This window comes from Aythya fuligula, chromosome 19 (assembly GCF_009819795.1).
Source record: "Aythya fuligula isolate bAytFul2 chromosome 19, bAytFul2.pri, whole genome shotgun sequence".
Classification (NCBI taxonomy): Eukaryota; Metazoa; Chordata; class Aves; order Anseriformes; family Anatidae; genus Aythya; species Aythya fuligula.
Window position 1 is genome coordinate 2,104,638 of NC_045577.1, and position 23,653 is coordinate 2,128,290.

Genomic DNA, 23,653 nt, shown 5'->3' on the forward strand with positions numbered 1-23,653 from the left:
CCATGGGGGAGGCTACAGCTTCTGCAGGTGATGGGAGCTGGTGGGGTACAGGCAGCAGCTCTTTAGCTGGGGGTTTCTACCTCTGACAACAGCCAAGCTGTTCTGGGACAAAGCTGCTTCGTCTGCTTTTTAAAAAGGGTGGGATAAAAGCAGCCTTTTCATTGCCTCCTCCCTGTTAAAAAGATATGTGATGCTGCTGAGCTCCATCCTGAGGCACACAAGCAGCCTCACAGCCCAGTGCAAGGTGACATCATCTGGCCTTTGGTGCCTCTCTGACAAAAGCACCATTGTGTGACTGTCACTTCCAGGAGCCCCCCGCTGTCCCCAGGTTTAATAGGGAGCTTTCCCACACACAGCCATTCTGCCCTTCTCTTGCCAGCGTGGGCCAGCCCCGCTTCACAGGGAAGCTGGGTCTTTTTTCCCCTCCCTACCTCTATTCACTTACAGGAAAAAACAAATTACCTTTTCTGTCCACAGTGCTGCCCATCTGCAAGGGGAGGCTGGAGGGAGAGCTGGGGGAGCCAGCCATGAAGCTCTGTCAGTGAATTTGCACTGAAAACCAGGAGGGCAGCCTGACTGCTGCCTTCCTGGCCATGCTGAGCCCCACGATGTGCCTTCACCCTGGGGGGAGCACCTGCTGTGTGCAGTGCACAGGTACAGCTGTCATTGTGCCACGCTGTCCTTCAGCAGCTGCTTGGAGCTAATGCTCTTCCCTGCTCTTAAGCTTGGGTTATTAATTAGTTTCAGTAATTGAAGTGGTGTCTTGGGACCCTACCCCAAAGGAATCTCATGTACCAGGCACTGAGTGTACGTGAGCATAGCTCCTACCCCAAAACTGCTAAATTATTGCAGATAAGGAGTGCTTGGTTCATCAGAAGCAAGTCAAATTCACCTGAAATAACCCTTACAAGTGACACTGCAATTATGCACCGAGGCACCTTCAAGTAATTCTGTATTTCCCTATAAAAATCACTGCTGAGGCTCTGGCAGAGAAGGTCTCCTGTTCTTGTACACGCTATTTTGTATCCTAGTTGCCCTCCAGTCTGGTATGTAGGACAAGAGAAGTTAAGATACTGATTTTTTTTTTTTTTTTTTTTTTAAACCTTGTTCATAAATGCTCAAACAACAACAAAGCTCAGAAGACGAGCAGGAGCCAGGACTCTGCAGCAGGCTCAGAGCTCCATGAAAAAGCCTCAGACCCCCTATGTGGCCGTGGGAAGGTAGCAATATTTTGTGCATTGGTTTCTCGTATGCAAAACAAGGATGCTCATTTTCTATTTCATTTGGTTGTTCTGGTTACAGCTTGTCCCCTGCTAGTGACAGTTCCACAGCACCAGGCCAGCAGGGCCAGGCCGTGAGATGCTGCTCATACAAATCCACGAGCAGGGAGCAACTGAGGATTTCTGCTGCTCCCTCTGAAGTCCCGTTGTACACTCAGTCCCTTCCCACTCCTTCCCGTGAGCCTGACACGCTTGCTCACGTGGCAACACCAGTGAAATGTGTGAGTCCTGGGGAGGGAGATCAGAGGCAGCAGGGGAGATGTTCCTAGGAAGAATCTAGTTTGCTCCTGAGAAAAGCTGGAGCAGCTACATCTGCATGACTAACACCTGCTTCTGACAAATGCTGCAGGGAGGGACCATCTCCTGGCTTCTAACGTGCTATCATGCACCAAACGTGTTTTGGGTGCTGTCCTCCAGCCCTGTGCCTTGTGGCTTCCCTTAGCCACCACCTTGAGAAATTAACATTTCCTTTGTGTAGCTGCAGCAGAGGTAGGAAGCTGGTCGTGCATCTCCAGCTATGAGCAAGCAGAATTTAAGCTAGAGTGAAGACCTGAGCTCCATTTGCATTCAGGAACAGCACTCGATTACAAACTAGACCAGAATGAGAATGTGAGGGATGCCGAGCTGCTTAGTGTGCTGCTCGGTGCCGACCAGGTTTCATGCCTCATTTGCTAGGTGCAATCAGGCTCCCTTCTCTTTCAGGGCAGAAAGCCCTTTGCTAGCTCAAGCCCCGGGTGCAGATGAACTGCTCCATTTCCCAGTGCCAGCTACTTTCATGAACAGCCTTGCTACGTCCTGGTCTGAGACAGTCAGGGTCTGAAATAATCTGCTTTATTCCCAGGCGAGGAGACTTTCCCCGTGTAGCTGTTAATACTATCAATCTCCAGCAGTTCCACTTGAGGAAACATTTCTTACAGAAAGCCTGGGGTTATTGTTGGCCTCCAAGAGCTGCACAAAAAGGATGGGTCTACATCTGCGGGCACCAGCAGTGCAGCCAGAACAGGCCATGGAGCTTGGAGGGTGTCAGTTGCTGTAGGGCCACCGCAGCCCTGCCTGCAATGTCTGTTAGCAAAGACCAGTGTGCAGGGCTCCCAGCTGAAGCAGTTTGCCTCCTTGGTAAAACCAGCAGGCAGGTCTAATGCTCAGATGTGGCTTGTAAGGGATTTTCTAGAGCATGCAATCACCATTGATTTTAGAAGGAATCATGGTCGTTCTGAACAACACACAGGGAATGTAAATGGGTTTAGAAACTTGCCCAGGAGCATTTCTGTAATGCAACAACAGCTAACGGGGAAGGGAGCACGCACCTCTGCTGCCAGGCTGCCTGTGGGCAGGGGTCAGTCACATCCAAACACTGCCCTGATGCGAAGGCACCGAGCAGAGCCAGGCACAGCACAGCTGGCACCCGCTTCTCACTACGTGGTCCTTTGTTAAAAATTACTGAACACTAATAAAATCGCCAGCAGACTGTGGTGACCTTTCTCTGTGGCAATCCCCAAATCTAAAGGAAGGTCTCTGAGTTCTCAAGCTGTCTGTAAAATCTTATTCTCCAATTTGGAAACAAGGCTGTTACTAGGTGAGAGAAAAAAAATCAGTGCTAATTGTGTCATTTACAAACCCAAGAATATTAAACAGTTCAAGGACTCTTTTAGCCTCAGGGGAGCTAATGAGGTTAGTGAATCATGATGAGGAACATAGCCCAAGTTTAGATAGCAGGAAGTATGGATAAGGAGAGTTTTGTGGCATCAGTATTTATCACCAAAGCTGCACCAGAGCATCACAGCTGAGCACCTGGCCAAGGCAAGCGGCCTGGGCTTGGATGCAGGGAAAGTGGAGTGGAGACTGGCATTGCCTGAGGCAAAAACAAAAACAGGGGAAGAACCCAATGTTCCAGGTCTGGAAGTTTAGTCCTTGTAATCATTAACCACAGGAGGCCGCAGCAGGACTGAACCAGCCCACGGTGCCTTGGGATCACTGAACCTTAGCAGCTGATTTTGCGGTAGGTGCAGGACACAAGTGCCCTACTCAAAGCCAATGTCCCAGTGCCACGTTTCCTGCTCCCTAACAGGAGAGGGGGTTGGTGCATTTATGGGGTCCCACTGATTCCTCAGAAATCAATACTTGAAAGCCCTTAAAGGATGAAACCAGGCAGTAAGCATGGAGCTGTGCAGCCTGCAGACAGCTGCCTGTGGCAGCCCGCTTGGGCATGGTGCAGACCCCCAGCAGCTCTCGGTGAGGTAGCAGGTATTGATGGCAGACACCAGCATTTGGGCCACTTCTACTAGAGCACCCATGTGCCTGAACAGTAAGCACCCTCCTGGAGCCTGCTGTAAGTGCCCAGTCCTCCCACCACGCTACATCATCTTAACATCTCACTGCTCTTCCACCTGTCACAAAAATAAGCTGTTTTTAGAAGAAACCTCTGGAGCTCAGGGGGTTTGTTGGGGTACCTGGGGGTATGCCAGACTTGACCATGCAGGTGGCTGCGATTCAGGGCTGTGATGCTCTCTGCAAGGCAAGAGGCCACATCCTCCTCTCCAGCAGCCCCAGCGCGTGGCGGTAACGCATGACCAGCAGCAGCAGTGACAGAAGGATGGAGGAAGGGGGAACTGACTCAGGTGTCCTGAAAACAGGCGGTTGCCAATTAGTCCAAACAACCCATCTGGCCCATGGAAAGGCCATTTGGAGAACGTCTAATCATTGCTGCAGGAAAAAAAGAAAACCTTTGCATGATGCCTATTAAAAATCCCTGTTCCCTCATCAAAGTATTCCTCCCTCCAGGGACTTGTTCAAGGTTTTTATTCTGTAGATTTATCATGGAGTTATTTAGTGAAAACATGAAGTAACTTGTCACTGTATTATGTTAAGCAGTATGGATTCTGTTTGCCTTCGGGCCTCATTTAGTACAGAGCTAAAGAAAAATGGAGAAAGCAAGTGCAGAACCAAGCTCTTGTTTGCAAATCTTATTTTGCTAGGCTTGACTTTGCTTTGTGGTCATGGTCTCCCAGGGCTCCCTCTCCTCAGAACAGGGATCCATAAAGTACAGAGGACTGTCGTGCTAGACAACAATCAGTACAGCATCTACAAAGGCACCAGGTCTAGCCTTTCTCCCATGGAGACAGCCTAAGAACCAGTAAGGTTGCAGTCATAGCACTAGGTTACACCATTTTGTCAGAAATCAAGGAGTATGCTCCTTAGACACACGTGGAGGGTCTCTCCAATCCACCAGCACAGTGGAGGCACTCCGTGCCACAGCCAACCCCGGTTTATGTGCCCTTGCTCACACAGTTGTCACTCAGATTTAGGCACCTCCTCATTAACGAGCTAATCCAATGTGCTTGCAGCCACTCTGGTTGCCATCTCAATTACATTTTTTCAGACACCAATAAAGAAGCAGCTTTGAGTCATGGCTGATTGCTCTACACCAGAATGTAATTTGAAAGCCATTATATTTCATCTCTGTAACACTCTACAACCAGTGATATAATTGCTGAAAAAAATCCTACTTTATTTCAAACTAGATAAAAGCTTTGCAGAGATCTCATATGCCGATATTTTAGCTAGTGAACTCAAAAGCTTCTGTAAAATAATGATCATACTGTTAAAGCCACTTTATTTTACAATTAAAAGGTACCTGCCTCAATGCCAAGATCTAACATCACACAAAGAGCTCTGTCTTGTTCTATTTAGTACTAACATTTTAATTTAGCTTTTATCTAACTGCTGATTTTATTAGCCTTCAGCTAAACTTCAATCCATCATGACTTATGCAAAACAATATGAATATGCCTGTCTAGTTCCACCCCCTCACCGGAGAAGCCATCCAGTTTTCAGCTCTCTCAGAAAGGCGCTGAAAGGTCGCTGTTGCTTAGAGATGGCACATTTCACTGAGTGGTCCCTCCATCCATCTGTTATCAATCAAACATAGCACATTATCTGAACAGGGTATAAGACCTGAAGCATCTACAATAACCAGTCCCCTCTGGAAATCTAGGTCATAGCATGAGGGTACAGAAAAAAAGCTCTAAAATGACTTCTGTTACAGTGGCACATAGTCACAGCTAAACCAGTTCCAAATAATTTCAGCTCAGAAGTGGCTGAAGACAGCTTATTATTCTGTGGCAAGCAGTCCAGAGATGATTTTGGGATGGAGACAAGCATGGTAGAAACCTGCAGGAGGTTCTAAGCCTGTGGCACAGTGAGACATCCCCAAGCAGCCAGCAGACGGATGGGTTCCATCTCAAAGGTGTTTATTCCTCTCCTCCCACTCAAGATGCACAAGCAGTGTAGTCAGTTCTCTACCGCAGCCACACTATGCTGCTTAGAAACACCACGCACGATGCCACTGCAAAAACAACTCTTTAAAAGCTTCTTCCCTTTGCATTATGATAACGTGAGGAACAGAAATTAGATGGAAAAAGCTTGGGCCAGTCCAAGACATGGCAGACAGGTCTAGGAAAGCAGCTTCTGCATTTTTTAAAGCTAATTCTTCAGTTTATAAAAATTAATGTTTCTGTATGGCTAGTAAAGATGCGTATGTATGAAATGTGCCTGAGCCTGCTGAGGTGACCACGGGCTGGAGTACACAGGCAGCTCCACAGGGCCTCCAAGGCCCCGGTGCCCCCATGGCAGGGGAGGTGCTGGGCCCCTAAGGGCATGCTGGGCCCGGGAGCCTATAAAGGTCTGCCCAGGGCTCAGGAGACTTCAGTGGAGACAAGGCAGGGGCCAGGTGAGGAGATGCAGCTCTGCCCTGGTAGAGGCCCTACTGCTGACCCTCTATAGCACCCTTGCCACAAGAAGGTTAGGCCTGCGATGCGGCCGTGGCCTTCCTGGGGCACGTCCCTCGGGTCTGTTATCTTCTGTGAGACCAGCACGGGTGCTGGGGAGCCCAGTGTTGCAGGTGGTGAACAGTAAAATGGTTCTTAGCAGAGCAGGGTGCTGCTATCAGCAGCTCCAGTGCCAGCTGGGTGTGTGTTGAGCCCTCCTCTGGTGTGGGCCAAGAGCCCAATGGGGTGATGGCTCTGGTGAAGGAGCCCTAGGAAGGGATGCCAAATCCTCTGTGCCACAAAAGCAGGCTAGCACGTGTGTCTGGGTGTACCAGTGCCTGCACAGCTGGTATGGGGATTAGGGCTTCCCAATCCCAGTGCCTCCACAGCTTTCCTCCTGCTGGAAGGCGCAGGGGTGGCTCGGTGGGTGCCTCGGAGTGGGGCTCTCTGGAAGCCCCCCCGATCCCCACACAGGAGACTCTGCTTCAGCTGTAACAGATAGAGGAAAACAAACTAATGAAGCATTAGGGCTAAACTTAGCTGCAATTAACGCTTAATTACCATCCTGAAAACACTTGCTCTATTTTGCCAGGGCCTAGAAAGGTAAAACCAATTAGCTTAATCTTGTGTGATAGAAACCTTAAATTGCATCAGATGCCTGTTGGGGATGGGACCCTGGGAGTACCTGGAATGACCCCGGGGCTGAGCCCTCCTGTGGGTAATGGGATGGCCCTGCTGTGTTCCCCAGGGAGGAGAGCCACGTGGTGAGGATGCCTTGCTTGGCATCTGCTCTCGATGCCCTTGTGCTGTTCCCAGCTTTCTTAACTTGCTTGGCTGAGACTGTTCTCTGTGTATCGCCTTCTTGTGTCGAATGGTACCCCCCTAATTAAAGCAGGTAACAGGTGGCAATGCAGGCAAAGGTGTGCGGGCTGCTGGACAGGGATATGGAAGTACAGAAAGATCCAGAGAGTAGGCAGAGGACAAACGCTTGCCATGATCTCTTGTAAATCTCTCTCCAAGTGAAGTCTCCAGTGTCAGTTCTCCAGTTAAATTTTTGAGGTAGACTTGCAGCCTCTGCTGAGGACTGGCTGTAGCCTGATCATGTACTGTCTCTGCTGTGTAGAACAGCCAAAACTGACTGCAGACTTTCTGCAAAAGGTATGAGAGCAAGTTTGAACATGCTCGTGTAGACTGGGACACCTACAACCACTGAGCTCTGCAGGCTAGAGGCTTGATCTAATGTGTGTGCAGTCCCTGTGAGGTTCTCTGGAGAAGGGAAGGCATCCTAGAAAAAGATCTGCTCTTTTGGAGCATGCTTTGGGGTAGCATATATTGTCCTTTTTGTACAGGGGAGGAAGAGAAATGTACAGGCTTAGGAAACTTGTTTATCTGAAGTACTCCTCTCATCTTTCTGTAAGGCCTGACGCCTGCCTGTATGCTTGTCAATATAAATGTGGATTGGACCCATGCTCACAGCATGGGACCGTCTTCTACAGTGCTGTTCATCAGTGAATGCCACTATGTGATGACAATATTTATGTAAAGGCCTCGGGTGAACCGAGGTGGCCCTCCTCTCCTGCCAGCTCTCTTACGGCATCTAGTAAAAGGGACTTGGCTGCCCACCCAGACGTGGAACATATTCCCCACACTGTACTATCAGCGGTGTCCTTAGCTGGCTCAGGCTGTGCTAGCAGTTTGGAGCAAACACGTGAGATGCTGGTGTTTTATACCCTAACCATGTAAGAACTGTCACCTGTTTCTTCTGTACCATCCTGTAAACGAAAGGAAGGTGCGTGGCATCCTGAGAATTAAAGGTCCACACCAGCAGTTTGAGGACTGCTGAAATATTTTAAGACATTGGCATAGTTTTCTTTCACAGCTCAGGGCTGTCATTAGCTGAGTGCTTGGATGTTCTTCCAAAGAGGCTGAAAGGGAAAGCCCTCCAGGAACTGCAGCAGAACAAACTCCCATCCAAAACCAACAGAGCCTGGCATGCAGCTACAGAGGTCCATACCAGGGCAAGTGCTCCATCGCTGCACAGGGGAACTTCCACGCTTGAGCCTGTCCTTCAGCTGCAGCAGAGCCAACCACTTCATTAAAGTGGGAGAGGCTGCAAAGACTAACAGAGAAACCCACAAGCTACGAGTTCAGCTTTTTTTTTTTTTTTTCCTTTTTTTAAAGTACTGAATGCAGCTCCAGCTCAGCTTAATGCAAAACTGGTAGGAAAGCTTAGCTCCGTGCATAGTGAGTAAAGAAGGGCTGATAGGAAGAACCTTTCAGAGAAATCTACGCAGCAATAATCTTGGCAAACTTCTCTCCTGTAGTAGGAAGGGTGTCTGCCTAGGAAAACTGGGGGAACTGTGTTCTAGAAGAATCTCATTGTCAAGTCTGTTAAACATCTCTATTTCTGGAGTCCCACCACACAGTGATAAATTAAACTGAAATGACTGAAGGCAGCCACCCTGCCCTCCGCCATCTGTCTGCCTGGTTCCTCTCCTGTAGCACGAGCAGACAAATGACACCCAGGTTTGCTCCTGAGCCCTTGCCACTTACAGCCCAGCATGGCTCTCAGCGTAGGCTGCCCTACGAAGCCTGCCTAGCCATCAGGTGGGAGCTGCAGGGCTGCAGCAGAGGCAGGTTGTGCAGAGCTGTCCCTGCCTCCTCTGCTTCACCAGGGTGCACTGAGGGACTCTGACTTCCTCTCATCTGGATTTAAACTGATGTCAGGTCACACTTCAACACTACCAGTTGATGTTTGGCAGTCAATATGATTTATTGTGTGGCTGGATTGAACTTCCTCACTAGAATACTACACTGAAACTGCAATTCGCTGAGCCTCTGCTTAAGAACATGAATGCAGCAAAAAAAAAACAAAAACAAAATCTATCAGGATAAGGGGGAGGCTGGAGTGAGAAGCTGGTTCTCACGCCAAGGAGAACTCAGCATTTCTGATGTGTCCTGTGTCAAGATTTATAAATGTCTCTGCTTTTGTTGCACACTAATCTCTGGAGAAAAGCCTTCTCAGTTAAATTAAGTCTAAGAAATATGGAGGTTAACAGCAGAAACATGTTAGTCTGGAGATGCCTCCCTCCTGTTAGTTCGTCCTGGTGCTTGGATGGGCCCAGCACCAGTAGCCAGTCCCCTAATGAAATGATTAAAGTGAGCTAGCAATCCAACATCTGGCTGCTTTCCGAGTGTTAATACCTGCTCAGGTCCCAAACAGGCCTGAAACATCCAGGCTCCATAGTAAGTGCGAATTCCAGAGAGCCTGATTCTCTGCCTTAAAGGTAATTAAATGGAGCGACTTGGGGAACTGCTGGCAGGAGGTTGTCTGTAGGGGTGATGGGCTTGGGCACTGTTCCTACAGTGTCCTTGGAAACTCGCCTCTCAAAATAGCAGCACTTCACCAGGGCTGCTGGGCTGTCTGCAGGGCTCACTGAGGGTAGCGCTGCTCCAGGCAGGTCACAGCTGACTTCCCTCTGGTCAGTGTTAGCTCTGGAAGCTGGGGAAAGGATGCAAGGGATGCTGCAATGTTAAAGCTCGTCTGTACCCCCAGGGCCATACCCACAGGCATTGCCAGCAAAGCCTTCCTGCTGCTGGTGTAGTTTTGTTGTTGCCTGGGCTCAACAACATCTCCTCCTAACCAGTGAGAGCCTTCACCTGGCTAAAGGGACGACTTGTCTGTTTAATTGTCCTCTAAAAGGCAGCCAGGAGTAGCGTGTCTAGGGAGAGGGTGACCCCACTGAATCACGGTGCTATTTGGGCCCTTGAGAAGGACTTCACTTTCTTCATATTAGCTGCCACTTGACTGCTGTAGGAAGAAAAATCTTGTGTTGTAGATAAATTCCTAGAGTGATGAGCAGGCTCAGTATCTGCAGATGAATCCACTCGAGCAGAAAGCCAGGGCTGGCGTGCTGACTCCGAGGGCAGGAGCCGAGTGGGTGCTGCCAGACACCCGGAGCTGCATGGCCTCGGGCAGCAGCTGGTGGTAGTGCCTGGCAGCGCGGGGTGCTCGCAGGGAGCTGGACTCTCCTCACCAGCACCTGGAACTTGCTGTGCCTGTCAGAGCACAGTGCGCTCATTCAAGTAGCAAACCAATTTCATCACGTCCCCTGCCAGGTCTTGGAGGAGGTAGAGGGATTAGTTTGAACTCAAAGAATCATATAATAACATGGCAGCTGTATGCAGCTAATAAGCCACGGGGAGGATTAGCAAACTTAAAGTTGTCTAGCTCTGCATAATGGGGAGCGAAGAACAGCAACTTCCCTGTTCTACCTCTTGCATTTGCATTCCCTTCAGTGGAAGCACAGAACATGACGAGACAAGGTTTTCCAGCCTGTTATGAAATGGGAATCTAATCTGTGACTAATGGAGTATTGCTAGCAATCCACAAGCATCCATTCAGTAAGAAATACGGATTTAAGCTTTACTATGAGAGTGCATCTCAAATCCCTTCTGCAAAAGAACTGATCAGGATTGCAGCAGGCTACTCCTAAAGCTTGTCATTTGAGGCTCTCTGGGAGTAGCGTCCCACAGCACGCTGCGTGTCCTGAACTCTGCAAGCAGACAGCTCTGCTGATGCGGGGAGAATGCCACTGAACTCCTCCTAGGCTCCCTGGCATAATTCATATGCAACTGGCAAAAGAGCCCGGTACAAAACACAGGCCAGCAAGGTGCCAAGGAGTAGACTTAGCAACTCCAGTTGCTGCTTCTCTTACCACCTTCTCTCTCTTCCCACACTGTACAGACAACTTTCAGCGTGAGGTAGCTCTTGTTTTTTCCCTGGGGCAAGTGCTTTTAATCACAGAGTGGAGACCAGAATCAGGCCTAGGAGTAGGAAGGCAGTTTCAGAGCTTGTGTTAGTTTACTAATGAGTAACTAGAGTAACCAGCTCTGTGGAGTTTGGTGGTGACTCCCTAAAGAGAGGCACTCTAACTCCTCACCCTCCTCCCTGCTACCCTCTCGGAGCAGCAGAAGCCACAAATAACAGCCGGGCTGTGCCAGGGGCTGCCCCCGTGCTCAGCTGGCTCCCAGCCCTGCCTGCCCCAGTGCTGCCTCCTCCCGTGGTGTCGCAGGGCAGCACCAGCAATGTTGTGCTGGGGCTTGTACCGTGCGCGTCTCTTCTCTTCCGCTCCAGCAGAGAATTCCAGCTGAACACTGGGGCGCACAAAGGATGAAAGCTGCAGCAGAACGTGCCCTCGCCAAGGCCTGGCAGGGCCGCAGGACCCTGCTCACTCTCGCAGCGCAAACAGGCGCTACCGCTCACAATAAGGTGGTAGCAAAATACTGGTTTCCCCCAATAGCTTCTCCCAGTGTTTCCTCCCAGTTGTAACTGGTTTTGCTGAGAGCCCATGGGAAAAGAGTCTAGTATAGACAAGGCCGCTGCATGCAAATGAATGCTACATAAATAACCCCCATCTTCCCTCAGTTCCTAGGTTGTGTACTCCATGCACTAGAACGCTCTTCAAAGACCTCCCAGTTCATTCTTTATGCTCTAATTAAGGATCAGTGCCAATTAACTATCTTCAATAGAGGAGCATCTTCCGCTCAGCAGCCAGGAAGCGTCTGAATGAGATCCTGCTGTACAATACGCGCATGAAAAGGGAAGCCCTCCCTTTTTGGAAAGGGCTCCCAAGATTAAAAATCCAGTATAGAATACAGGGTGCCCACTTTAAAAATATCGTGCGATCGGATTAATTGGTGGCATCCAGAAATGCAGAGTGGTTTGTTACATGCCTCACATAGCACCTGACCGTGTTATGGCATTGCCACAACTCAGAGCTAGACACGGTGCCACTGGGGCAATAGCAGGTGTGAAAACAGAACATAACACTTTCTGGAAACTGGGTTTAAAATATTACCTTTTTCTTGCAATGGTGTTACCTGCTCAAAGATTATAAGAAGCCGCTTTTGCTGTGCATTGTCAAAATGCCAAAAAATCGATTCAGAGCATTAATAGCTGCACCAGTATCTGAACTGGCCCAGTACTCCGCACCTTTGCTTCCTGTTGGTGTTCACCTGCTCCATAAATAACCGGGCAATTTAGATTGTGACTGCACCGTGTTCTGAGCAGGAGCTGTGCTAAGAGCCTGAGCAGGCACAGAATGTCATTTCTGAGCCCGGCTGGAGATGAATACATCAGCCACCAGTCAGTCGCAGGCTAAGTTTAAAAAGCAGTACTCTAAATGAAAAATAGATGGTTAAACACTGCGGGGGGAAGGGTGGAGAATAGGATAATCCCTTCAAAGCTCTAAATGGAAGATTCTCAAACCTGCTTCAGCTGATGTGAGCCAAAGAAACAACCTCAGAGTTAAGACCCGCACAATACAAGGCACAACGGCTGCACTGCCTTCTGGGGTAGGTGCACTTGAACATGAAGCAGATGTAAGCTAGCCACAAAGCTTATCACTGCTGAATCTGGTGACCATTCACAGGCTGTTCTGAAAAGTAAAGGGCTACAGGAAGAGTGCAGACGTGATGATGAGAGAGAGGAACTGGGAAACTGTATTGGAGGACAGGGAAAAAACAGCGAGTTATTCTGTGAGCAGCAGAATCCACAAAGTCTTGTCTAATGGGATTTACATCCATAACATCTGCCAGGTCACTGATACTTCAGCGTATAATAACATAATGTACCTAGAACTGTCAGTGAATTTGAGTGCTTTTGTGAAGCAGATTGTGTTCATTTTGCTTTTTGTACAAAAAAAAAACAGGCTAAATAAATCTCTTAGGTTCAAGGAGAATCTCCATACCTCCTCGGCAGAGGCTAGGGTTTCATGCCTGAGCTCTGCTAAGTGATCATTCTGCAAAGAACAGGGGGACAGGTCTATCCTAACGTGCCTTGGGAGTTTCTAGAGAAGCGAGTTACAATCCTGATTGAGATTTGAGCTCCAGATAGGAAGGGGGAAATGGAGGAAAATGCAGAACAGCGCACATCACTCCAGTGAAGGTAACCTTTTACTTCACCCGAGACTCAGCTCTTTTGAACTTACCCGAATCCTTCTCATGGCTGCCACAATCTCCACGCGACTGCTGGGCCTGGGCACATCCAAGCTACCGATGTACTGAAAGACAGAACAGAGAGAGAGTTTGAGAAGCAATGCACGAGTTTATGGTGTAGGCATCTTCAGAACAAACAGCATCTCTCATCAAGTCAGTCCCTGCGTGGTTAGATAGTCTTAACCCAGGGCATGGTAGGGATGCGCGTTGTGGATAGTGTTATCGAAGGTAGGGAGATGTTAACTCCTAACTTTGGGTGTGAGTCTGACCGGATTCAGGTTCTGGCTGTGCCTTTGCCCATGCTTTGCACAGCAACATCTGCATGAATCAAATCACAGTCCCGTGGGTCTGAAAATGGGATCATCCACCTTTTGTTGTTCCTCTCCACATCTTTTAAAGGACTCGGACCTAAAAGCACGTGAATTACCAGGATGTGCGGTAACCAGCCCTGCTGGAATGGGCTCACAGATCTGGGCTAGCTTCTCAGTTGGGACCATCTTCCCCCTGGACACTGCTGCTGCTTGGCTGGATGTGTTCACCTGTCTGCAGTCCCATAAACACGCTCCAAGCTGTGTCCTGTACCAGCTGCTCCTAACTAAGCTTACGGGAGCTGCAATCCCAACCAAGCTGCTGGGTGAGCCCACACCGATGTCACAGCAGCTTCCCGTGGCACCCAGGATTTGTGCCTGAGCATCAAGTCCTAGCAGGGCAGCAGCACCCCTTGCTCTGGGGCTGAAAGGTGAGGCAGGGGGTGGCTGCCAGGCCCCCAACCTACAGCTCTCTGCGAGCTGGCAGCCTGTTCTCTCGTGCTGTGTCAGTGCTGTGCTGAGGAGAGGCTTCACTTGTCCAGGGCGTGCTGGAGAGGGCAGGGAGATGCTGCCTGAGCACAAGGCTGAGTGGTGCGGGGAGAAGTGTCCTCATCCGACAGCAGGGGCTTGAGCAAGGAGCTTGGCACTGGCATTTTCCCGGGGGGGTCTGTCAGGACAGAGGGCAGGTGACAAAGCTTAGTCCCCATCTTGAGCGCTTGGTTCATGAGTCGTGTTTGGCTCCAAGTTGTTGTTTTTTTTTGGAGTTTGTTCCCCTGTGACAGGGGGAGGAAAAAGGAGGCACCTAGTCAGGAGAACCCTGCAAACACTTAATGTGATAACAGCTATGAACAGAGACCAAATAGTTCCTTGAGAGCAGCTGCAGAGCTGTCACTGTTACTGACACAGTTCAGTGTTAATTTCTCTGCTATAACACTTGCAGCTTGCAAGGGGTTTTATCCTGAAAACTTTTGCATAATGGAGCTTTTCAGAGATGAGTTCTCCTGGCTCGGTATTTACTGGTCTTTTATCTGCCTTGAAATAAATACCGCAAGCAATCTGAAAGGTCATCTGTTCTTTCTGATGTTTCTGTAAATGCCTTTGCAAAATGGCATTTTTGAGAGCAGCAACTTCAGGCGTGTCCTTTGGTAAACCGCAGGAGAGCCAAACCACTCCAGCCAGAGAGCTGGAGGGCAGCAGGGAAGGGAGAGAGGAGCCAGGATTTCCCTCTGCCCTCACTGCAAGGGCATGTCAGTGTCTCTCAAGGGCTGTGCCTGTTTGTTTGCAAGCATCTTGTTCTCTGAGGTGGCCGCCAGTGTGGTCATGGCTACTCCCAATGGGCTTTTGTCTGTGCAGAGCTGCACAGGAACAGGCCACTCTGCCAAAGGTGAATTCCCAGGTGGGGCAGGAAGAGAACTGGTGACAGCAGAGCCACGCGAGATCCTCCCAAACTCCCTGCTTTGGAAGAGCTGAGGCACTCATGCTCCTGTGCACACAGCCACCTTTCCACATGCAGCTCCCGTTTCTGACCTTGTGACATTTGTCCCCGAAGATTACAGGGCAAGCAATACGGTTTGGTATGCGGAGATTAGAGACTGAGTGGCCAGGGAGATCGCCTGGTGTAAGACACCTGGCTGCTTGCTGCAGCCTTGTCACGCTGAGCTGCAGCTGAGTGGTGTGCCCACAGTCAGTGTCCTCATTGGGAGAGGCAGGCGAGAACAGAACGGAGCCAGCACGTTACTAAGGTAATGCACACCCCATCTCAGACCCACACGCCTTTCAGCAGCCACCCGCTCTCTGAATAGCTCTGGGTGCCTAAAGCTGTCGCTCTTACGAAGCCCATTGCACTCAGTTAAAGGTACAGCCTGTTCACATCTTTTAAAAACACGGATTTTTGTTCTCGGCACAGTTTGTGGGGTAGCAACTGTTAATTTAAAAAAAGAAACAAAGATTAATTGTTTTTCTTCCCCAAGGAAGAGAGGTTTTTAAAATGTGATCAACTGTCTGTTCAGATTCATCCTCACATCCCATTTACATCTTGCAGCTCTCTTAGCAGGAAAACCAGACCGCACAAAATCCACGTTCCAAAGCTTTATTTGAATACATTCCCCTTCTTTCCAGCTCAGGAGACAGCAGGCGTGAATTCCATTTCTAATCTGTGCTAGGCCACCTGCGAAGAGGGGAAGAAAGCCCCAGAGTTGCTCCAGCAAAACGCAGTTCCTCTTGCCAGGCGAATTACAAACCCATTCCCTGCGCTGCCCACAGAATGCCAATTCCCCTGAGTTGCTCACTCGGCGGTGGTGCAGTGCCAGACCATCTTTCATGATCAGCGTGAAGTTTCTGACGATATCCCTATTTCCTTGATACCCCACGACTGCGTGCGTTTAAACGGAGCCCTCCCACGTCTAGCTGCTCAAGCAGGGGTCAGCTCAGGTGGGACGAGGAAGGGGGTGAGGGACGAGGTGTTCCTCAGCAGCAGGTAGCAGCCTGCAGCTCTCTGAGGGATCGGGAGCTGTCACCTCGTCGTGGCAGGAGCAGGACCCTGCGCAGCGAGGGGACAGAGCCAGGATGCGTGCAGCCAGCGCCTGCCCCTCTCAGGGGGGGTCCTCAGCACATAAATGAAGCACACCAGGCTCGTAAGCACCAAAACAGCTTAAAAAAAAAATGGGAAAAATAAAAGAACCTGTTTGTGATTTTAAGCAGAAAGCTTCCATAGTTCATCAGCATCTTCCCTCAGGCCCAGCACCCAGCTGGGGGCACCTCAGGGATGCTCCGGGGGGTGGGGGGAGCACGGCGAGACCCCGGCCTCGACCCCCCCCCCGGGGCTGCTCGGTAACGGGGCCCAGCACCACAGGGGGGGGGGGGGGACCCCGGGGAGCCTCCGGGTGTCCCTTGGGTGTCCCTTGGGGTGGGGAGGGGGCTCCGGCAGGGGGGGGGAGCGGTGCCGAGCCGCGGCTCACCTTGGCCTGGAAGTGGATGCCGTGCTGGAAGGCCTCCTCGTTGTGCAGCGGGACGCGGGAGTCGCAGCCATCGTCCACCAGGTTGTACCGGTTCTTCACCGGCATCGCGGCGGCGGCGGGGAGGGCGGGGAGGGCGCCTCAGGCCGCGGCGGGAGGAGGAGGAGGAGGAGGAGGAGAAGGGGGGGACATGGCGGGGGGGGGGGGGCGCCCGGCGCCGCGGAGCCCCGCGGCTGGAGGAGGAGGAGGAGGAGGATGAGGAGGTGGTGGCGGCGCCCCCCGGCTGCGCGGCGGCTCCGGGCGGCGGCCGGGGCATGAGGAGGGGAAGGAGGGGAAGGAGGCGGCGGTGGAGGAGCCCCGAGCCCGGCCGCGTTTTGAATGAGCGTCCGCGGGCACCCAGCGGGGCCCCGGCCCCCGCCGCGGCGCCATTGGCCCGAAGTTGCCTCATGTGATGCGGGGGGCGGCGGCCGCCGGCACCGGACCCGGCCCGGGGTGGTTGGGGGGTGTGGGGGGCCCGCCCCGGCCGTAGCCGCTGTGGAGGCGCCCCCCGAGAGGGTACGGGGCGAGCCCCGGGCGGCTCGGGGAAGGGGAGGCCGCAAGGAGCCGCTTGGGGTTTGGAGGTTTTGTCGGGGTGGGTTTGTGCCCCCCGGGGGGGGCTGCCCCGCGCCCCCTGTGCCTAAAAGCCCCGCCGGTCCCCACACTGCGGTCCCCAGGTGCTGGGAGCTGTGCTGCGAGACCGAGGGTTAAGGATGCAGGCCCGTCCTGGTTGAATTGTTTGCCTTTTTTTTTCTTTTTTTTTCCTTTTTTTTTTTTTTTTTGACAGTTTAAGTCACGCTGTATAATTTCGGCAGCACCTGCTGCACGCCCTTCGTTGGAAATTCTGAAAAAGACTTTGTGCAGAACGAGCTGGGCTCTCGCAGCAACTTTTGTGCACAAACGGTAGGCTACAACAATTACACACGTCCCATTTTAACGTGACGTAGCTTCGTTAGCAATTAACACGTGCCCTCTGCTCGAAGCCTGCATGGTTGATGCCCACTGACCAACTCAATACACTGCTGGGATTTGGGGCTTTTGCTGTGCTCTTAGGCTGCTCTTTCCTTCCCAGCTTTGTCTCGTGGTGCAGCTCTGCCAGCACACAGGAGAGCCCCCACGGATGCCGCCCTGGGATGCCCGACGTGCCTGAGCAGCTGGATCTCAGCAGGCATCAGCACAGGTACGGATGGGTGCGGAGCCGTGCACGGCTTGGTGGCAGGACCCAGGACTTGGCTTCCAGCTGTTAGTACAGCCGCACTCTGTCATTTACAGGAACAATCAGAAATGTCAACTGCGTAGAACCCAAGGGGATGGGGCTTATATTTGCTCCAGCTGATTTCATTTGGCTTCCTCAGAATGAATTTCTGAGCGATCAGTTATAACTTTCATACAAATATCCACCCAGATGGATGCTTGGGCATTGCTGGACACCACCTTTTGTGTGGCTTTAACATTAGCAGGAGAGAAAATTTTGGCCACAGGCAGACAGTGCACTATTCCCTGTCTCCAGCTCATGAGAGTAATCATCTTGAGTTTCTTGGCATCTCTGGAGACTTGTAAGTCAGAAGGGAGATGGACAGGAGCCAAAAATCCAGAAACTTACAATTAAGAGAGCGAGAAAAAGTCCAAGAAATTAATGTTGGTTCACTGACTGTGAGCCTACATGTTCCAGTACTTTGTGGTATTAGCAGCTCATTCTGGCACTGTGGACGTAGTGCTGGGATGAGTTCTGTGGTCAGCGTCTGTGCTGTTTTTCTGTTTCCAGACAGGCTTTTTTTTTTTTAATTATTATTTCAAAGTTTCAGTGTTACATTTCCTTTCTTTTTAATATCCACACACACTCTTTCATTCAGCATAACTCAAAATCAGCCTAGATACACATCTCACTTGCAGAGTCATTGGTTTAGCTATCTGTTGATTTTGCCTACTTAGAATCTTCCATGGCACTTATCTTGTAGAAATACTGATATAAAAAAATATCTGTTGACCAGAATGAAAAACCTAGATTTTGTGTGGAAATGGCCTTGGAGGGATGGAGCAAAGTGCAGTCCTTGGTTCTCCTAAGCCCTAAGAGTAGGAGATGCCACTCAGTCATCTGGGCACAGCCTGTGCTTGTGCTTCCTTTGATGCTAACGCTAGTGAAGCTCACCCAGTAAGAGAAGAAAGCCTAACACAGGCACTGCTAGCGAGTCTCTACATTGATTCTGCAATACTGCATTTTAACTGAGGCATGCACGAACCTGTCACGGTACTGAGCAGCTGAAAGCTCCTCCTCATTTCCCTCCCATTGACACAAGAGCGTTCCCATGTGAGTGGGAGCATGTGGACTTTGCTTGGGAGAGTCAAATCTTTTAATCTGGTAGACAGGATGAAATAACAAGAATGGGCTTTTTATTTCAGTTCTGATGCTCTCCAGTATCCTGCAGATTATAAAATCCTTTGGGTAGGGGGATGGAAACATTTCACAGGAATCCTGGGAAAAAATAAGGCAATTGTGATTTAATAAAGCTTGCAGTGCCAGACTGTTATATCACAATTGAATGGAGTTGTTTAATATTCCGTGTTCATTAACTTCCATGAACTCTTCATAGGGCTTAGCTCTTCTAAGGTTAATGGTTTGGATCTGTGTTTGAGATTTGAGTCTGAAGGCTGCTGAACTTACAAAGCCATTAGTTTTCTGTTTCTTTGTTGGGCAAAGAAAATTCTCTGACTCCACTGCAGGTAAGAAAAGCTGTCTTTCCTTCTGGATAATAAAACTGGGCAAATATGTGGAATTAAACTGTTACACCGTATATCATCACAGATTTGGTATAAACAAATCCTTACAAGCATTACCCTTTCTTGACGTGAGTGGTTAGCCAAACTTCATAGTGGGTGTTTGCATCAGATGGAGGTACTGAGCTAGTTATTCCTTTGATGTGCAAAGCACACTTAGAAAGTCCCATTTCTCTGAACACGGTGGGAGTTAGGCACCAAAGACAGCTTCTTGGCTCAGAGCTTCAAGTGTTCTTGCGGAGAGCAGGTTTGTATCAGCTTTCTTTTTCAGGCACAGCTACCAAGGTTTCTTTCCTTCTCTTTCTCTTACACATGCACGTTTGAATCTTTGCATCGACATTCACTCCAAATGGAAATCTCTCTTCGTTTATAGTTTCCTAATTTGAAGGGACCTTGAATGAGATGTAAATCAGGTAGAGGGTATTTATAGCGTGTCCTTTAACTGTTTCTTCGGTTGATTTGCATGGAAGGTAGCTGTTGCTCCCATCCGATGCTGTCAGGTTTCTTCCAAAACCCACTTCCACAACTCAGATAGGGAAGTTGCAGAGACGCTGCACACTTTCCACAGGAGACTTGGTTTTGATGCCAAGAAATTTTCCTCCCTTCTGCTAACCATTTTAAGCACTTATTTCTGCTCTGCAGAACTGCAAAGATTTTAAATGATAAATAAGATGTGGCATAGCAAGAACAACCACACCGACATCCAGTAACAGCCGATAAAACCTCCTTTATGGGAAATCACATCCATATCATGCTCCTAAGATCTGAGAGATCTCTACAAGTTTACTATCTTAGTGGATGTGGTTTTGTCATGCCATTTTTATTAGCATTATTAATACTTGTTCTGCTGCAATTTTTACAGCAAATCTCCAATGTACTTTCATGGTAGCAGACTTTCAGTGTGCCAGTGGACAGCCTTGTGAGATAAAGCAGCTGAATTCACTTGCCAATCTTCAGCAGATGTGTATTCTCTTGAATACAGAAAAATGCTGCTTACATTTAATAAAGGAACAGAATGAAGCGAAGTATGCCCAATTTATAGTTACTGAGAATCAGCAGTTACTGCAGTAAAATTTAATAGATTAAGACCAAACGGACTTATTTCTGTACGTAATGCTAACAACCAGCTTCTGTCCCCTCCTTCTACAGAGCAGGATGAGCTGATGTGGAGGCAAGGGAGGACAGGCTGTTATAGGAACAACATGCTCTGCTAGTGGAAGCAAAAAATGTATGTTGCTTTTGGATTTCTAAAATTTCAGATGTGTTCTACTTCCTTCACAGTCACTTCTTTACTCAAGGGAAGCAAAATTAAACAGCATTACCACACAGCAAGGCTTGTTGGCTTTTCTTGATATCTTAAAACACTGATCAAAAGTTAAGACAGAGAGTTAAGGGGAACAGCATGTCGGGAGTTCTCCAAGGCCATGAAATGTTGTCTTACAAAGCTACTGTGAGGTCAGAGGGTTATGTATGTGTTTTTCCCTCTGTTCTCAGAAGCTGCCCTCTCCTCTAGTGGAAAAGAAGATCTGGAAGCAAAGGAAGGTAGAGAACTCTATTCCAAACAATGCAGATGCCCAACCTTCATTTAAATGAATTGGTCTGGACCTTCAGTTTAACATAAACATTGGGAACAAATCAGAATATCTGCTTAACTTTTTTGTATAAGTAAATTATCAAAATAAAGGTGGATGAAATGGTAGAAAAAGGTTATTCAGAACCATATTTTGTCCTGCAGTTACTCCTACATCAGATAACTCTCTGTGATCACTAGGTGATAAAGTAAAATCTTTGTTTAACCAGTTAAGCCTGGAAGCAGCAACCACATCCTATAAATGGTGCTGTGTGGTGAAATATGGAGGCAAGGTACTGTTAGCTGAAATTGTGTGATGTTACTCTCTGCCGTATCAAGGATTTGAAGAAAACAAGGAAAATATCACAAGCAAAATCTTTCAGTGAGTCTCTGAGGGTGCCATATGATGTGAACTCAAAAGTGACATGTGGAACAGGCTACCCCAGCGTCGTTCTTTCAGTCCTCCTCAGTCAGCGTCATGTGTTCTCTGCAAGTACAGGGTCTGCTTCGTTAGATGATTATAGCAGATTTGTGTCTCTCAAGAAGAAACAGAAGCTTAAGGTCTTCACGGTTCAGCTTTGTAGCATAGCCAGGAAATCTGCCCATTAGAATTGCAAGCCTCTTTCATGCATGGCCAGTTCCAAAGTTCGGTGCAGCAGGATTCGGGAATGAAAAATGTCATCTATAATTATGCATATTTTCATCATCTTCTGTCATGCAAATCCCCCCTCCCCAAATATGCAGCAAATGTTTTGTTTGCATATGTAGGTCAACCACAAATCTGCAGTGGTCTAACATAAATATTGGAAGCATAGGTTGATGTAAACAAATTTAAACCCAGTCTGAGAAGCATAATAACAACACTGATGTTTTCCAAGTCTGTTTACTAGATATGTTTTCTTCTGACATTTCATTTTATAAAACATTGCTTTCCTGTTGATTTGCGAAAGTACAATTGTCAGAAGATATTCACCATTATTGCAAAAGGAACTATAAACGTCATAAACGGATGGATAGTTCTCAATGAGTAACTTATTTTTATACAGGAGCTTGAAGAATGTATTCTTTTTCAAAACAGTTAGCCAGAGTATTTCTGCAAGTAATTCTTACTTTGTGACTGGAAGGAGCCCAGTTTTATATGATATTTTAAAAAGATTGTATGTTCGTTTTACACATTATGTGCCACGGTGTTTTACTTCCCTGGGCTGTCTTTTTTTAAAAAGTATAGAAGAAATACATTTATTGTTCTTACAATGCTAGAGAAACACTAGAAATTTTGATCCAGACTCACAACAAAAAAGCTTACTAGAACTCAAATTCACCATTTAAGAAAACCATTGTGACCTATTAAACTCATAAGCTTAGTGTGCGCCCATGTGTGATTCATGAGTTTGGTATGCCACAGGTAGGCAGTATGGTTCATCTCCAGTTTGAGAGGTGCTTGGATCGACATTGTCATGGTGAGAAGCCCATACTGCTCAATTTACTGACTTGGAAAGTGTAATATTAAAAATTAGGCTTTCAGTGAGAATATCCCTGCAAATGAACGAAGAGTCCTCTTGCTGGTAGATCCAGCTTGCAATTTTCAGCAGGATACACTCTCCCTCTGAATTACCTTGCTAGCTCATTACTACTCAACCTATACTTTACTCCCCTACCTTGCAGTACCCGAGTATCACGCACAGTCAGACTTCATGCTGTACACCGCAGACCATCCCTATTTATCTCAACATGAAATGAAGGTTTTATCCATACTACACACTGCAAACCAGGTATCTGATGTATTACAGCTGCTCTGGTAGAGAAAGCACTAGTACCTTATTAGGCTATAAGAAATGTGGATGTGTAATAATTAGATACACAAATATTTTTCCTTTGCAATCATTTAGTTTGGGATTTCCCATGCTCTGAAGTCTCATAGTGCCTTGACCCATCTTAACTATTTCCCTGGCTTTTCTTCAGCACTGCTGATAATGGTGATGATAAATCTCTAAAATACGCTTTAAAAAGTGTTCATCCAGGGGCCTGGCAGTAAAATCAGAGGCAGCCCGAGTCAGGTCACCTCTTTAAATCACACTCCTGTTGGCAGACACCAACAGTTGCTCCCATCTGGTGGTGGTTGGTGAGACAGCCAGGATGTGCCCTTACACAGTTTTTTGAAACATGCGGAAAAGGCAATTCCCAGAGAGAACATTGTTGCTCAAGTTATAGCCCCACCGAGCTCCTGTTGGCTCAGTGAAATACTCCCAACTTTTCAGTTATGAATTGTCACAGCTATAAAAAAATGCACATTTAATAGCAACCAAGAGTGAGCTATGTGATCTCACTTTCCTGGTCACGTCACATTGTAAGACACAATGTTGTAAATAATTAATTAATTAGTGTCTTCGCCTACAAGGGTGAATGGCAGAAGATAGGTGAGGTGCTGAAAAAACGCAGGCACTGTTTGCAGGTGACGGTCTAGTTGGCTGTTGAAATTAGAGAGAATCTGGGTGAACAAACTTTCTTCTTTGTAAACTGCTGATAATTTGTGGAAAAGGGTCCAGATGTCCAGTGACAGGTAGTGACACGCTGTGCCTTGATTTCTGTAAAATACCAGGAAGCATGAGATGAGAGCGAGACATTAATCCAGATGTTTCTAAACCTGGGGTAGCAGGTAGAAGATATGTGCATGTCTCATCCTGGTCCTTGGAGTTCCCGACTAGGGATCTTAATCTTCCTGACGTGACCTTATTATTTTAACTCACAGCTAACGGAAAGTCCCAAATTCTGCTGCATTTATTTAAATTTTGCTTTCATTTAAGTGATTTTTCCCCCCTGACATCCTGTTTCGGTCCTGCCCCTTCTACAGATCGAGAAAACGAGTCTAAGGACAGCAATTTCGCACAATCCAGGTGATTCCCGTCTCTGCCCCCCTCCAGCCCCATTTCAGGGGGCGCAGCGCCACCTCCTGCCCGAGCCGGCC

At 48.5% G+C, this 23,653-nt stretch overlaps 2 protein-coding genes across 2 annotated transcripts in view; one reads left to right on the forward strand and one right to left on the reverse strand.

The window, feature by feature from the left end:
• Positions 1 to 16,415, reverse strand: part of LOC116496999 (carboxyl-terminal PDZ ligand of neuronal nitric oxide synthase protein-like) — a 29,315-nt gene extending 12,900 nt beyond the window's left edge. The window contains exons 1-2 of the mRNA XM_032200493.1: positions 16,311 to 16,415; positions 13,039 to 13,110 (exon numbers count right to left, since the gene is read on the reverse strand). Of these exons, the coding sequence (XP_032056384.1) occupies positions 13,039 to 13,110; positions 16,311 to 16,415 (177 nt within the window). The remainder of the gene's footprint in view (positions 1 to 13,038; positions 13,111 to 16,310) is intronic.
• Positions 16,416 to 23,091: 6,676 nt separating this feature from the next.
• TTLL11 (tubulin tyrosine ligase like 11) overlaps positions 23,092 to 23,653 on the forward strand; it is a 47,448-nt gene continuing 46,886 nt past the window's right edge. Inside the window, 1 exon segment of the mRNA XM_032200494.1 lies at positions 23,092 to 23,105. Coding sequence (XP_032056385.1) covers positions 23,092 to 23,105 — 14 coding nt within the window.